The sequence below is a fragment of the Indicator indicator genome, chromosome 6 (assembly GCF_027791375.1).
Source record: "Indicator indicator isolate 239-I01 chromosome 6, UM_Iind_1.1, whole genome shotgun sequence".
Classification (NCBI taxonomy): domain Eukaryota; kingdom Metazoa; phylum Chordata; class Aves; order Piciformes; family Indicatoridae; genus Indicator; species Indicator indicator.
This window is the reverse complement of record NC_072015.1, coordinates 28086613-28100608: the sequence shown is the minus strand read 5'-3', so window position 1 is coordinate 28100608 and position 13996 is coordinate 28086613. Positions and strand designations below refer to the sequence as shown.

At 42.1% G+C, this 13996-nt stretch overlaps 1 protein-coding gene across 3 annotated transcripts in view; it reads left to right on the top strand.

Moving 5' to 3' along the window:
- The window catches only part of GNAL (G protein subunit alpha L), a 224311-nt gene that overhangs the window by 147651 nt on the left and 62664 nt on the right, over positions 1-13996 (top strand). For all 3 annotated transcript variants that reach the window (XM_054381568.1, XM_054381570.1, XM_054381569.1), the window contains exon 5: positions 7106-7203. In XM_054381568.1, coding sequence (XP_054237543.1) covers positions 7106-7203 — 98 coding nt within the window. The remainder of the gene's footprint in view (positions 1-7105; positions 7204-13996) is intronic.

Here is a 13996-nt window from a genome sequence, read left to right as displayed (position 1 = left end):
TGGCTTGATGGAGATCAATCTTATTTCATGTCGATCTAGGCTGCTGTTTTCAGCTTTGAAATATAATAAATAAGAGAGCAACTATGTGGAGCAGAAAATACAGGGGAGTCTTCTCCATCCCAGCTACTGGGAGATTTAAAGGTGATATCAGGATAGCTATTAAAGTGTATTCTGCAGCTGGAAGGAAGACAGAAAGGAATTTTAACAGAATAAAAAATTATGTTCCTGACCTAACATGAACTTTTGTGGTTTGTAAAGCAATTAGAGGAAAAGTTCTCTTTCCAAATTACATGAAGATCTGTTCATGGAGATATGTCATTGTTTAATCATCACTAATATTTATTCCCAATTTAGGGAGCTGAAAACTGAAACAAGTCCATTTTTTAGCTACTTGAAATGGAATTCTTTTTTTTTTGGTAGGAGTTATAAGGGGGAAGAGGTTTCTAAGGTAACCTACCAATAAATAAGTTTATTTCCAAAATAAGGAAAACGGAATCTCAAGAACAGGCTGTAACTGCTAGTAGGACAAAGTTGGAAACCAGTGCTTTGAGACTTAGCTGTAATACATCTACAGTTGTTATCTGTATTGGTTTCTTTAAATTGCTTATACAGGAAATGGTTCCCTCCTTTTATTTGCAACCTAAAAATGTTACCTTGGAATAGATGTGTAAAAATATTTCTACAAGACCTGTATAAAATGTAGTGAAAATTCTATGCTGTTTGTATTAGTGCTATCAGCTCCAGGTATTACTACATTGCAAACATTTTACCTTACTTTGTTCACAGAGAAAAACCAAGGACTCATAAATTATTTGTCATTTAATTACTTTTGGATGACACATGAATATTTATGTATAGCAAAAATTAGCTGTTAGTGAAAAGGAAGATCAGGAACATGAGGATGAGGTTTATGGATTATCTCAGAAGGAGTGGAAAATTTACAAATAATTTTGTATCAGTAAATATTTGAGTTGTTGTGTGTTATATCATCATTTTGATCACCTCAAAATGTTGGTATCACGTGGTAAATTCGTGGATTCATGAAATGGTTTGGGTTGGAAGGGAACTTAAAAATCATCTAATTCCAGCCCCTCTACCATGGGCAGGGACACCTTCCCACCAGATCAGGTTGCTCAAGGCCTCATCCACCCTGGCCTTGAACACATCCAGGCAGGGGGCATCCACAACCTCCCTGGGCAACCTGTTCCAGTGTCTCACCACCCTTACTGTAAAGAATTTCTTCTAATATCCAGTCTAGATCTCCCATTCTCAAGCTTCAATTTATACAATCATAGAATCAACCAGGTTGGAAGAGACCTCCAAGATCACCCAGTCCAACCTATCATCCAGCCCTATCCAATCAATTAGACCATGGCACTAAGTGCCTCATCCAGTCTTCTCTTGAACATCTCCAGTGATGGTGACTCCACCACCTCCCTGGGCAGCCCATTCCAATGGCAATCACTCTTTTGGTGAAGAACTTCCTCCTAATATCCAGCCTGTACCTCCCCAGGCACAACTTGAGACTGTGTCCCCTCGTTCTGCTGCTGGTTGCCTGGGAGAAGAGACCAACCCCCTCCTGGCTACAACCTCCCTTCAGGTAGCTGTAGACAGCAATGAGGTCTCCCCTGAGCCTTCTCTTCTCCAGGCTAAACAGTCCCAGCTCCCTCAGCCTCTCCGCATAGGGCTTGTGCTCAAGGCCTCTCACCAGCTTCGCCACCCCTCTCTGTCCAAGCCATGAGCTGCCAGCTTTGCCAGCAGCTTGTTGTGGCAAATGGTGTCAAAGGCTTTGCTGAAGTCCAGGCAGACTACATCCACAGCCTGCCCCCCATTCACCAGTCGTGTAACCTGATCATAAAAGCAGATCAGGTTGGTCAGGCAGGACCTGCCCCTCCTGAATCCATGCTGGCTGGGCCTGATCCCTTGACCATGCTGTAGGTTCTGTGTGATTCATTCCCTCTCATGCTGTCACTACAAGCCCTTGTAAAAAGCTCCTTCCTGTCTTTCTTGTAGGCCCCTTTCAGGCACTGGAAGGCTGCTCCAGGGTCTCCCTGAAGCCTTCTCTTCTCCAAGCTGAACAGCCCCAGCTCTCTCAGCCTGTCCCCATAGGGGAGGTGCTCCAGCCCTCTGATCATCTTCATGGTCTTTCTCTGAACCTGCTCCATCAGTTCCTTGTTCCTATTATGCTGGGAGCACCAGAACTGGACAGAGAGCAGAGCAGAGGGGCAGAATCACCTCACTCATCCTGCTGGTCACAATTCTCTTGATGCAGCCCAGCACACAGCTGCCTTCTGGGCTGCAAGCGACCATTGCCAGCTCCTGGTGAGTTTTTCATCAACTGACACCCCCCAAGTCCTTCTCCTCAAGGCTGCTCTTGAGCCATTCCTCATCCAGCCTGTATTTGTGCTTGGGATTGCCCTGATTTAAATTCATAGGTAACTGGTGTCAATTAATGTGTGTAAAACAGAGTATCCATAATTCCTGAGACCTGTGACTCCTGAGACCTGTGGCATCATCAGTTGCTTTACTGCTTTAATTAAAATACTACCTCAAAATATAGATTAGTGGTTTTGTTAATGTGGTAGGTGCAACTATTTGTGTGGCTCTGTCCCTAAGGAAGAGTTTAGGGGAAATAGCTCTGCTCGATGTTCACAGATGTGTCATGATGCAGCTGGTTTCCTGCTTTCAGGCATAGGACATGAAGCCTGGTTCTCTTCAGGATACTAAAGATTTTTAGTAGATTTCAGTGACTTGGATACAATGGAGGTCAGCTGCATGTGTTTGCAAACCAAGTGAATCAGTGATTTTCCATGTCCCTGTTTTCTCCTGTCCCACCTTTTCATAAAGGACCTCATTCCTGACTTTTAAGAACTTGGGAAAAGCCACTTTCCAGCAGTCAGACCCTTTAGAAAATCTTAGTTTGGTCATCTCAGAACATAAGGCACTGTGGTCACAGCTCTACTCTTAAAACCTTATTTGTGTTGTACTGTCTAAGGTCATGTTTTTATGTAATTTGCTGTCCACCAAAAATACTAAGTGAAAAGTTTTCACCCATCTCCCTTAATCAGCTAGACCAAATCTAAATTCTCTGTCCTCTGAATTACCTCAGCTCTTCCAGCTTGGAAGGCTGGAAAAATTTCTTCATCACAAGTGCTGTGAAGCCCAGGAACAGGCTGCCCAGGGAAATAGTGGAGTTGCCATCCCTGGAAGGATTTAGAAAAGGTGCTGAGAGACACGGTTTAGTGATGACTTCGCTGTGCTGGTTTAATGGTTGAACTTGATGATCTTAAAGGTCTCTTCCAACCAAAACAGTTCTGTGAGTCCCTGCAAGAGGCATTGCCAAATACGGCTACCACCCCAGGGTACTGCAACCCCCCAGACAAGTTCTGCAGAATGGGCTTAACCCAAAGCCTGCACCTTTGTTAGCTCACCAGTGCCTGCTTGCCAACAAGGTCACCATGATGTGGTCATGGCTAGAGGAACAGGTACATTGAGGTCTATGGGAATGAGCCAGGGGGACTGGGGAGTGAGGAGCAGTTGCTGGATGGCTGGTTGGGCAAAAGGGAAGTCCCTTTTGCAGAATTTGAAGCTAATCTGGTGGCTGCTATCTGGATGTTGCCCTGTGATGGAGAGTAGGTTGGTACCCAGACATGTTTGGCATGTCTGGGCAGGATCCTCCTGTGTGCTTGACTCTATACAACAGGAACCTTCAACAGCTGAGGAGAAAAAACAGTGAACAACTTAGAGCAGGTGAGAAAGGGGTTAAAAACAAGTGTGAAAAGTTGAATTGTGGTACTTGGTGTCTTGAAATGAAGCATGATTTTTCTGGAAGGCTTTAGTCACCTGGGAAAGAAGGATTGGGTAGCTGTGTGGGAGGCAATTTGCAGGCAAGTGTACTCTGCAGCAGAACAGTACATTTTAATGAGGGAAGTGTATTTGCTCCGTTTGAGAGGGTTTGCTTTGGCCTGCAAGTCTGGAAGTCATTTTAAATAGGCTGCTTTGAGAGATAATGGTCAGGTGGAAATACTGGAAGCATATAATATGGAAACCCTGTATTTACAGCATATTTGCATGCTTTCAGAAGCTGAGCTGAAAAGATTGATTCTTTCCTAGAAGAGATTTTTAAGAGTAAATAAAGCTTATAGAGAGGATGTGAAAACAGAAGTGAAGTTAGAAACTCCTGTGGCTATGCAGTTTCATTTATTTGCTTATTTATTTACATTTGCAGCCATCTCTCAATCCATCCAACATTGCAGAAAATGATGCTTTCACGCTGACAGCCTTCTCCTCATCCCATCCTCTTCCCATGGGCTGTGTGGGGCTCAGTGGGGCCATGTTGTAGATGTAGATTCTGGGCAGGTGGTGAGAACAGGGAGACAGCCTCATTGTACTCAGCCCCCATGCCTGCAACAGCAAGCATCTGAAGGAAGGAGTGCTGAAATTGTGCACACACTCATAGAAGACGGTGGTAGAGCTGGGTCCTTCTGCTTCAGGACCCTTATGCTTATCCAGATTTTGTTTTTTCCCCTGAAAATGCATTGCTTTTCTTTGGACAGAGATGCCAGCAAGTGAGATGCATTCAGACAGTGGCCTAGATATCAACCAACCATTAGCTTTACATTTGAGGAATGTTCCATATTTCTGGTATTTATCATTTTGACACATCCAGTTCTTTCTTTTTCTAATAGAATCACAGAATGGTTTGGATTCAAAGGGACTTTTAAAGGTCATCTAGTCCAAACCCCCTGCATTAGGAAGGGTCATCTTACAGTAGGTCAGGTTGCTCAGAGCCCAGTCCAGCCTCACCTGGAATGTTTCCACACCCTCATGGCAAAAAATTTCCTTATACCTTATAATCTGAATCTCCCTCTTTTAGTTTCAAACCATCACCCCTTATCCTTTCACAACAGACCCTGCTAAAAGGTTTGTCCCCATTTTCCATATAGGCCCCCTTTAAGTACTGAAAGGCTGTAGAAGTCATGGTCTCTCTTTTATGTGTCACCCTTTATCCTACTTATTTCGTTTGCTGTCTTGTCCTTTCTTGAGCTTGTTTTTACTTTCCTTCTGCTGTAGGAATAGAGAGTTTATAATAGCCGTAGTGCAACTTCAAAAGGTGCATCTGCAGTGTTTTAAACAATCATTACATAAGTCATTAAAATAACAAAAGCAAAATAAACATGTCCTCAGGATGGTGAGGAAATAAATTCCAAGGGCAGTATAAGCATCTGCCAATCTCCATTGTTGCTTCCTCTCTTCTTCCAAGGCTTTTTGTGAAGGTTTTTCACACCTGCTTTAGCATCTCCTGTTCTCTAAACTTTGGAAAAGGTCTTAAAGAATGAATCTTCCTTTCTGCACTGTGCACAGCATAATCGAAAGGAATAAAAGTATTTTTGGGGTTATTCAGGACCTCTGTAGCTTATGTTCAAAGCTTAGCTAAGTAATTGTCAGCACTAGTTTGTTCTGAAAATCTTGTCATGTTTTGTCTCTCCCTGAAAGCACTGCCAGCAGGTGACAGGTAGTTGCTGATGAGATGAGTGTCACCTTCTGGGGCACCGTTTCAGGGGTGTCATGCAAGGCTGGGAAACCCATATAGAGTAAAAGTGAACTCACCATGCTGCCAGAATCTGTGAACTTTGTCTTTTGAGAGAAGTTTTTAATCCTGAGAAGGTGTGGGGAGGGACCTGCCAACAATTTTAGAAAGTTTCAGAATTCAGATGTTTATGCAACATTTTGAGAGGATCACAAAGGGAATAGTGGTGTGACACCCATTTTGCACGGAGCCAAATTGAACCATGGAAAAGCAATTTGTTATGTTCCACAGATCTATGACTCAGCACAGGGGCTCTGATGATTTAGTAGCAGTGCTGAGGTGTTAAGAGATTGCAAACAGTTTCTGTGTTTAAGTTGACGTACTACTGTAACAATTTGGCTCAAAGGAGGAAAGACTCAGTCGTGTGATAAAGGAAATACAATTTTTTTTCTAACTGTTCTCCATTTGATTTTAAAAAGCTGTAGCTGGAAAAACTCAGTTATGGTTTGATTTGCCAGTAATCACAGAACAATAGAATCATTTATGTTGGAAAAGGCTTTTAAGATCAAGTCCAATCATTAACCCAACACTGCTAGGCCACCACTAAACCGTGTTCCTCAGCACCACATCTATACATCTTTTAAATCCTTCCAGAGATGGTTTGGAATGATAGAACATAACATGGACTCCCAGCTTTAAAATGAGCTGGAGTATCTGAATCTTGACAGCAGGAAGTGGAGGAGCAGAGGAACCAGCAGGCAGCATCAGATGCATGTGTGTGTTTTATACAACAGAGCTGTGCTTTCACCATCAGCAAGGACTGCTTTGATTCTTCTTTCAAGTAATTCTGAAAAAGGCTTCCAGGAGATATTTCTGGATTGGGTTGCCTGGGATAGCTGCTAGGCAAAGCACGTTGTGCCAGGCAGCTGCTTGCAGGGAGCAGTATTGAGCAAAGGCTCTTGAAAATCTTGCAATCAAATTATTATGTTGCATGAGAAAATACCAAGCAGTGGAAAGTTGTGTTTTTCAGGAAAAATTACACAATCCTTTTAAAGTTACAGATTGCCTTTTTCTCTGGAAAGCAGATGTTTATGAGCTGAGCAGCTTTTTGTATCACTTTTATGCATTTCCCATAGGAGAAGCATAAATTCAGTTGAAAATGAAGTGAATGTTCTCCTCAGTAACATTTCTCCTTACACTAAATTTCATGTATGGACTGGCACAAATATTGAAGGCACTCTTCCTTACGTATCATGTACTGGACCTATCAGCAGCCATGTGTTCAGAATATTTTATTGATATTTAGCTAATAAATTTTGCTACTTCTCTAGAGGTGTAATCTGTCATTCTGCTAAAAGTATAAAGCACAAAAGATGGGGGGAAGGAGCAACACAGTGTGTTGGGCTGGTGCTTAGGGACATAGGTTAGTGTTGTCCCTTCAGTGCTGCGTTGAGGGTTGGACTGGATGATCTTTGAGGTCTCTTCCAGCCAGATACATTCAATGATTGTGTGATATAGATTGGGGATTGAAATGACTGAGCAAGTTCCCTTATCTGTGCTGTTTCAAATTTTCAGGAATTCTTTGAACACGCAAAGAAGCTCTGGGATGATGAAGGTGTAAAGGCATGCTTTGAGAGGTCAAACGAGTATCAGCTGATCGACTGTGCACAGTAGTAAGTATTTCTTTTTATGGAATTAACAGCCCAAAATGTGATCATCTATAATAAGTTATAGAAGGACATCTGCACACTATCATCCAAAATGTATACTCAGGTGAAGATGGAAAGAATGCAGGTGAATAGCTTCTTTAATGTCCCGTATCTCAAGGCTGATGTGAGATCTTACAGCTGTCTTCAGCTGTCTAATGGGATGGTATAAAGAAGGAGCTAGGCTCTTTTTTGGAAGTGTGTAGTCATAGTATGAAAGGCAACAGACACAGAAGGCAATACAGGAAATTCAAATTGGATACCTGGACAAAATTAATTACCACAAAGGTGGTCAAACACTGGAAAAGTTTGCCCAGATAGGCTGTGCCATGTCTGTCCTCAGAAACGTTCAAACTTCATGGTCAGGCCTTGAGCACCCAAAACTAGTATGGTCTGCTCCAGGCAACAGTTTCCACACTCAAGGATCTCTCTGTTAGTGGCTATAGCTACTCTGGATACAGAAGATCTCCAGAACTTTATTTCAGAACTTCTGTATGGGCACCATCAAACAGCAGCCCCCTGTTCTGCAGAAGGAAGGTTCATTCAAAACCAGATGTGATAGCTCTGCAATGGATTTTGACACACTTCTCCGGTCACAGCACACAACTGAAAATCTCAGTTTGTAATCATGTATGGGGGAGGAAGGAACCCCAAACATATGTAAATTAGCAAGATCTGGCTGCAGTGCAACAATTCACATTTTCATTCTCTGTTCTGGCTGAGAATGTCAAGCAAAAGTAATGGATTGGTTTATTATAGCTTGCCATTATTATACAACTAAATATTCTGCCTCAATTATTTAACAGCTAATAAGGAGGAGTGGGGGGAAAAAAACACAAATAATTTTGAAATATCTTTATTCCATTTGAAATAGATTTACATAAAATTAGTTTGATTTAAACCATAAATGTTAAAAAATGTAGAGCCAATCAGAGGAAAATGCTTTGTTCTAAATTTTGAGACCCAGGCAGAGCTGGAATTAGAATCATAGAATGGTGGGGGTTGAAAGGGACGTCCAGAGATCACCGAGTCCAACCCTCCTGCCAAAGCAGGATCACCCAGAGCAGGTCACATAGGAAGGCATCCAAATGGGTCTTGAAAGTCTCCAGAGAAGGAGACTCCATAACCTCTCTGGGCAGCCTGTTCCAGTGCTCTGTCACCCTCATAGCAAAGAAGTTTCTCCCCATGTTGAGGTGGAATTTCCTGAGTTCCAGTCTGTCCTATCACAGGACAATGGTTGTAACCCTTCAACAGGTTCTTCTGACTGGAAATGTCTGAAAAGAGATCTGTAGTAGGTTGTGAAGATGCAAAACATAATTACAGAGTGCGTTCATGGATACAGATTAATCAGGAAACAGTCCATGATCATACCAAGGCTACAGAACTCGTCTGTCTTGGGTAATAATCCAGCTCTGACTTGAACTTTGACCAAAAATGTACATTATATGTGAACTGCTGTTACAAAATGTATATTCTTAGAGTTGCTATGTGATTTGGGGTTGTCAGAAAACACACTCCAGTGTGTTGTGATTTGTCTCATTGGCAGTGTGGTCAGCAGCAATGCCACAAGTCTATGGTAGCACTCAGTGCTTTGTTTTTATGTCGTCTCTGCTCTCAGTGCCAGGGATGAAGCAAAAGGAAGCAGGAGGTATTTCTAAAGGACTTGACATACATCTGCTGCAACAGGGAATTTTGGTGCTGCAGGTCATCACTTCTTTTCCCTCTTTCCAGACTATTTTTGGGAAAGAGAAGGACCCAGTAATGATTCATCAGCACATGGAAGGGAGGGAAAATGATGTATGTGTAGGAAGGAACTCATTTGACCTCGGCAGGCTGAATTTAGCAAAAGCTGGGCATTTACTCATAGGCCAGAGTGGCTACCAGTGAAAGCTGTGGTTGTACACAAAAAGACAACTAGAAAGTTGTCCTAAATTGTGATCAGTGGTTTCCTCTCTGCCCTCATCTACCACCATGACGATGGTACAGATCTGAGCTATGCTTGCTGAAAAGTTCAGGCTGACTGTTTATGATTGTAGAATTACAGAATTAGTTTGGTTGGAAAAAAGCTTGAAGATCCAACCATTGTCTAAGTCTGCCAAGTCTGGTGCTAAACCATGTACCTCAACAGCGCATCTCTGCGTCTTTTAAACACCTCTAGGGATGGGGATTCAACCATCTCCCTGGGGAGCCTGTTTCAGTGTCTGAGAACCCTTTAGGTGAAAAAGTTTCTTTTAATATCCAACCTAAACCTCCCATAGTGCAACTTTAAGTTGTTTCCTCTCATCCTATCACTCATTATTAGGAAGAAGAGACCAACACCCACCTTGCTACAACCTCCTTTCGCTCAAATAAGATATCAGAACAAGAGAATAGAATAATGACATTATTTAAAATCAACGAATGTAAAATTTACTTTCGTGATCCATAAAAACCAATGCATCTCCCAAGCCTGCTTTGAAAAATGGTGCTGAAAGGACCAGGTGAAAAAAAACCACACTGAGCTATAATATTAATGATACTGTACTTTCTCTTTAAAAAAATTACACCTATCTACAGGCTTTGACAAGGAGAATAAGGTGAAGTATCATGTTACACCCAAAAGCAAAACACAAATGGGGAAAAAGTGGATCTAGAATGAAGAGGGAGACCTTATTGTGGCCTTTCAGTATTTACAGGGGACATGCAAGAAAGATGGGGACAGTCTATTTATCAGGGCCTGTAGTGACAGGTCAAGAGGTGATGGTTTTAAACTCCGTATCTTCTAACTGGCTTGGGTTTTCTTTATTCTGAGGTTATTTATTATAGTAGTAAATATTACACTTGTGTAATTCTTCACCTTTAAGACACATTTATGAAATAGAATTTGACACTTAAATATCTCTTGAGTGTATCTGTGTGTTCCATTTCATGATCTACCTGAAAATATGACAGCTAAGTGACTTACCCACATTTACAAGCCTTCAGTCTTACAGCAGAAGACTTGAAACTTGGGAACAGCCATGTCACTAATCTGATTAAACAGCCTTTTTCTCACAGATAAGGATTATGGGTGATCTTTACAGAAAGAAAATGCAGCCAACTTTTATTTGCCCCTCCATCATGTCAATGGAAAGGAAATACTAAAGCTGCTGTGTCTTTGCTGCATTAATCTATTTCTGTAATGCAGAAACATTTCTGTGCCTGCACGGGATCGACACTTGTTCAGAGTGGCAGTTCATGTCTGCCTTGTATCTGATAGAGCGTGTGAGACTGGGTTGGACACCCAGTTCTGGTATGTACATATCACAAAATGTTAGGGGTTGGAAGGGACCTCTAGAGATCACTTAGTCCAACTCCCCTACCAAAGCAGGATCACTCAGGACAGGCCACACAGGAACTCACCTAGGTGGGTTTGGAATCTTTCCAGAGAAGGAGACTCCACAACCTCTCTGGGCAGCCTGTCCCAGCGCTCCAGCACCCTCACAGTAAAGTTTCTCCTCGTGTTGACGTGGCCTCCTACGTTCCAGCTTGTACCCGTTATTCCTTGTACTATCCCTTGGCACCACCAAAAAGAGCCTGGCACCTTCATCTTGACAGCCACCCCTCAGATATTTATAGATATTAATAAGATCCCCTCTCAGCCTTCTCCTCTGCAGACTAAAAAGCCCCAGGTCTCTCAGTCTTTCCTCATAGGAGAGATGTGCAAGAAAACATCCTAGAAGATCCTAAATATGAGGGTGCTGTCTCTGGCACAGCAGGAGTGGGTGGCATTTGTCTCAGAAATCGTCCATGGTCAATGTTAATTGGTGAAGAAAGAGGGGAAGCAGTGTAATGCTGACACGCTTACTGTGGAGTTTGGAAACATCTGCAGTGTTTTCATTACTCCAGCTGTGGGAGACAGCATCCCACACCACCAGCTAAATCCTTATCTCTGACTTGATAGTGAAGGAAGAACATTATCAATAGGTTACCACTAATTTATCTGCTTTAAAAACAAAACAAAGCAAATTCAAAAAATCTCACCATGTGTTAAAAATATTGGACTGAAAGTTGGGTGGCTGACTTAAAATACTGGAAAGCATTCTTAGGAGATTATAAAGTCAGCAGTCCAACTTGCTGACTGTTAAGTGAGTTACAAATACAGTGTGTTTTGGAAGAGTTGAATTTGGCTGCAGTACAGAGCTTCTGTATTTTTGAAAGTTAACCTAATTTTCATTATTACTGTGGGAGAACCATTTGGCTGGAAATAGAGTTAGTAGAAGGACAAAAAGGCAAATGTTTTATTTACATTAGGAATAAAAGTTGCTTTTCCTTGGTCTTTTATGCCCTTCTAAATTAGCAGGGTACTGTTCCTTCATGGAAATGAGAATGAAGGCCTGCTTGTCAGACCATTTTCATGTGTTTACATGACTCTCCATATCTCTGCACTTCTCCTGAGTGTGATGTTGTGATATTTGCAACAAACATGAACCTATGACCAAGCTGGAGGCCAGACCTTGTGGTCTGACAGTGGTAAATGTATCATCAGCAAAGATCTGAATTGTTCTTTATCACTACCTACCATGATAATTTATGTAATTCTGGGAGGAGGAAGCACTGCGTGGCCATCAACCATATTTTTTCCTTTGTAACTGTTATATATTTCTTTTACATTAATACCATAAAACTGGCAGGTTGTTGTTCTCCCTGTCTTCCAATTTAGTATTTCTTTCAAGTTAAATGTTAAGATTATTTTTTTTAATTATATTTTACTTGAAAAGTTGATTTGATTTAGTTGTCGTCTCCATTTGACTTACCTAGATTTCAGCAGGTTGATTTTGTTTATGGTGATAAATCTTACGTCATACTTTGGTTAGGTTCCACTTACTTTGAACTACCATCATTATGTCTGCATTCAGCAAATTCTTACAAGACAGAGAGACCTGGAGCTGGTTAGGCTGAAGAAGAACAGACTGAGAGGGGATCTTCTCAATGCTGATCAGTATCTAAAGGGTGGGAGTCCAGAGAATGGGGCCAGACTCTTTTCAGTGGTGTCCAGAGACAGGACAAGGGGCAGCAGGCACAAAGTGGAACACAGGAGGTTCCATCTAAACATAAGGAAAAATGTCTTTCCTTTGAGGGTGGCAGAGCCCTGGAACAGAGGCTGTGAAGAGATTGTGGAGTCTCCTTCTCTGGAGAGATTCCAAAACACCCTGGACAGTACAGTCCAGGGCAAACTGCTGTGGGTGACCTTGCTTAGCAATCAGATTTGGACTCGGTGAACTCCAGAGGCCTCTTCAAAGCCCCACCATATTGGGCTTCTGTGGTAAGGGACTTTTCAGATTGCGATTTAGTGCTGTCTTGGCATTGAATCGTCTAGTATATAAATAGTAGACCAAAATACATTCATTAGGTATTTCTTCTAATTCTAGGACATTTTTCTTAAATGTTCAGGTTTATTTAGGATTCCATATAATCACAGAACCATAGAATGTCTTAGGTTGGTAAGAACCTTAGAGATCATCTACTCCAATCTCCCTGCCGTGGGCAGGGATGCCTCTGAACTGGACTCAGCTGCTCAAGGCCTCATCCAACTTGGCATCCACAACCTGCCTGGGCAGCCTATTCCAGAGTCTCACCACCCTTGTACTCAAGAACTTCTTCCTAAGATCCAGTCTAAACCTACTCTCTCTCAGCTTCAAACCATTCCCCCTTGTCCTATCGCTAGACACCCTTATGAAAAGTCTCCCTCCAGCTTTAATGTATTGGAAGGCAGCTCTAAGGTCCCCCCGGAGTCTTCTCTAGGCTGAGCAACCCCAGCCCTGTCAGCCTATCCTCACAGCAGGTGTTCCAGCCCTTGTATCGTCTTTGTGACCCATCTTATAGACCTGCTCCAATAATTCTGTGTCCTTCTTATGATGGGGACACCAGAACTGGACACAGTATTTGAGGTGAGGTCTTACAAGAGTAGAGTAAAGGGCAAAAATAAACCTCTCTTGACTTGCTGCTCTTACACTTTCCTATAAGAGGAATACAACTCCATTTTTTAATATTTCAGTTTCTCCATTCTATTTATCAAATGCCCAAATTTTATGGTATCCATGGAAGAGAACTCCAAAGCAAACTTCTGTGATTCTAGAACAGAACAAAATTAAACAAGGTCCAGCTATGATGGCCTCCATTTAAAAAGAGAATCAACACAAAACAAAACAAAAAACCACACAAAAATATCAATTAATTGATTATGTGTCATTATAATACATAAGTGGGTTGACTTTACCATTATGCTGGTGAAGTGGTTTCTATATGATAAGCCCCCTTTCTTCACTGAAGACCATACTATCTGCTAATTCCTGGCTGTTCCAGCAATCCCAGAAAAGCTACTGAAGTGATTTTTTGCTTGGAATTCTTAACACATGTTCCACAGACAGAAGTGATGTTGAAGACCTTTGCACATCATCAGTTGTCATTGGAGGATGTTTGGCATCTTCAGTGTGGTGACATCCGTCCATCATTTTGATAAAATAAAGGGGTATTGGTTGACAGTCAACTGAACATGAGCCAGCAGTGTGCCCAGGTGGCCAGTGGCATCCTGGCCTGTATTAGAAACACAGTAGCCAGCAGAACAGGGAGGTGATCATCCCGCTGTAGTCAGCACTAGTGAAGCCATACCTTGAGTATTGTGTTCAGTTCTGGGCCCCTCACTATAGGAAGGATATTGAGGTGCTGGAGTGTATCCAGAGAAGTGCAGTGAGGCTCATGAAGAGCCTGGAGCACATACTACAAGGAGCATTTGAAGGAG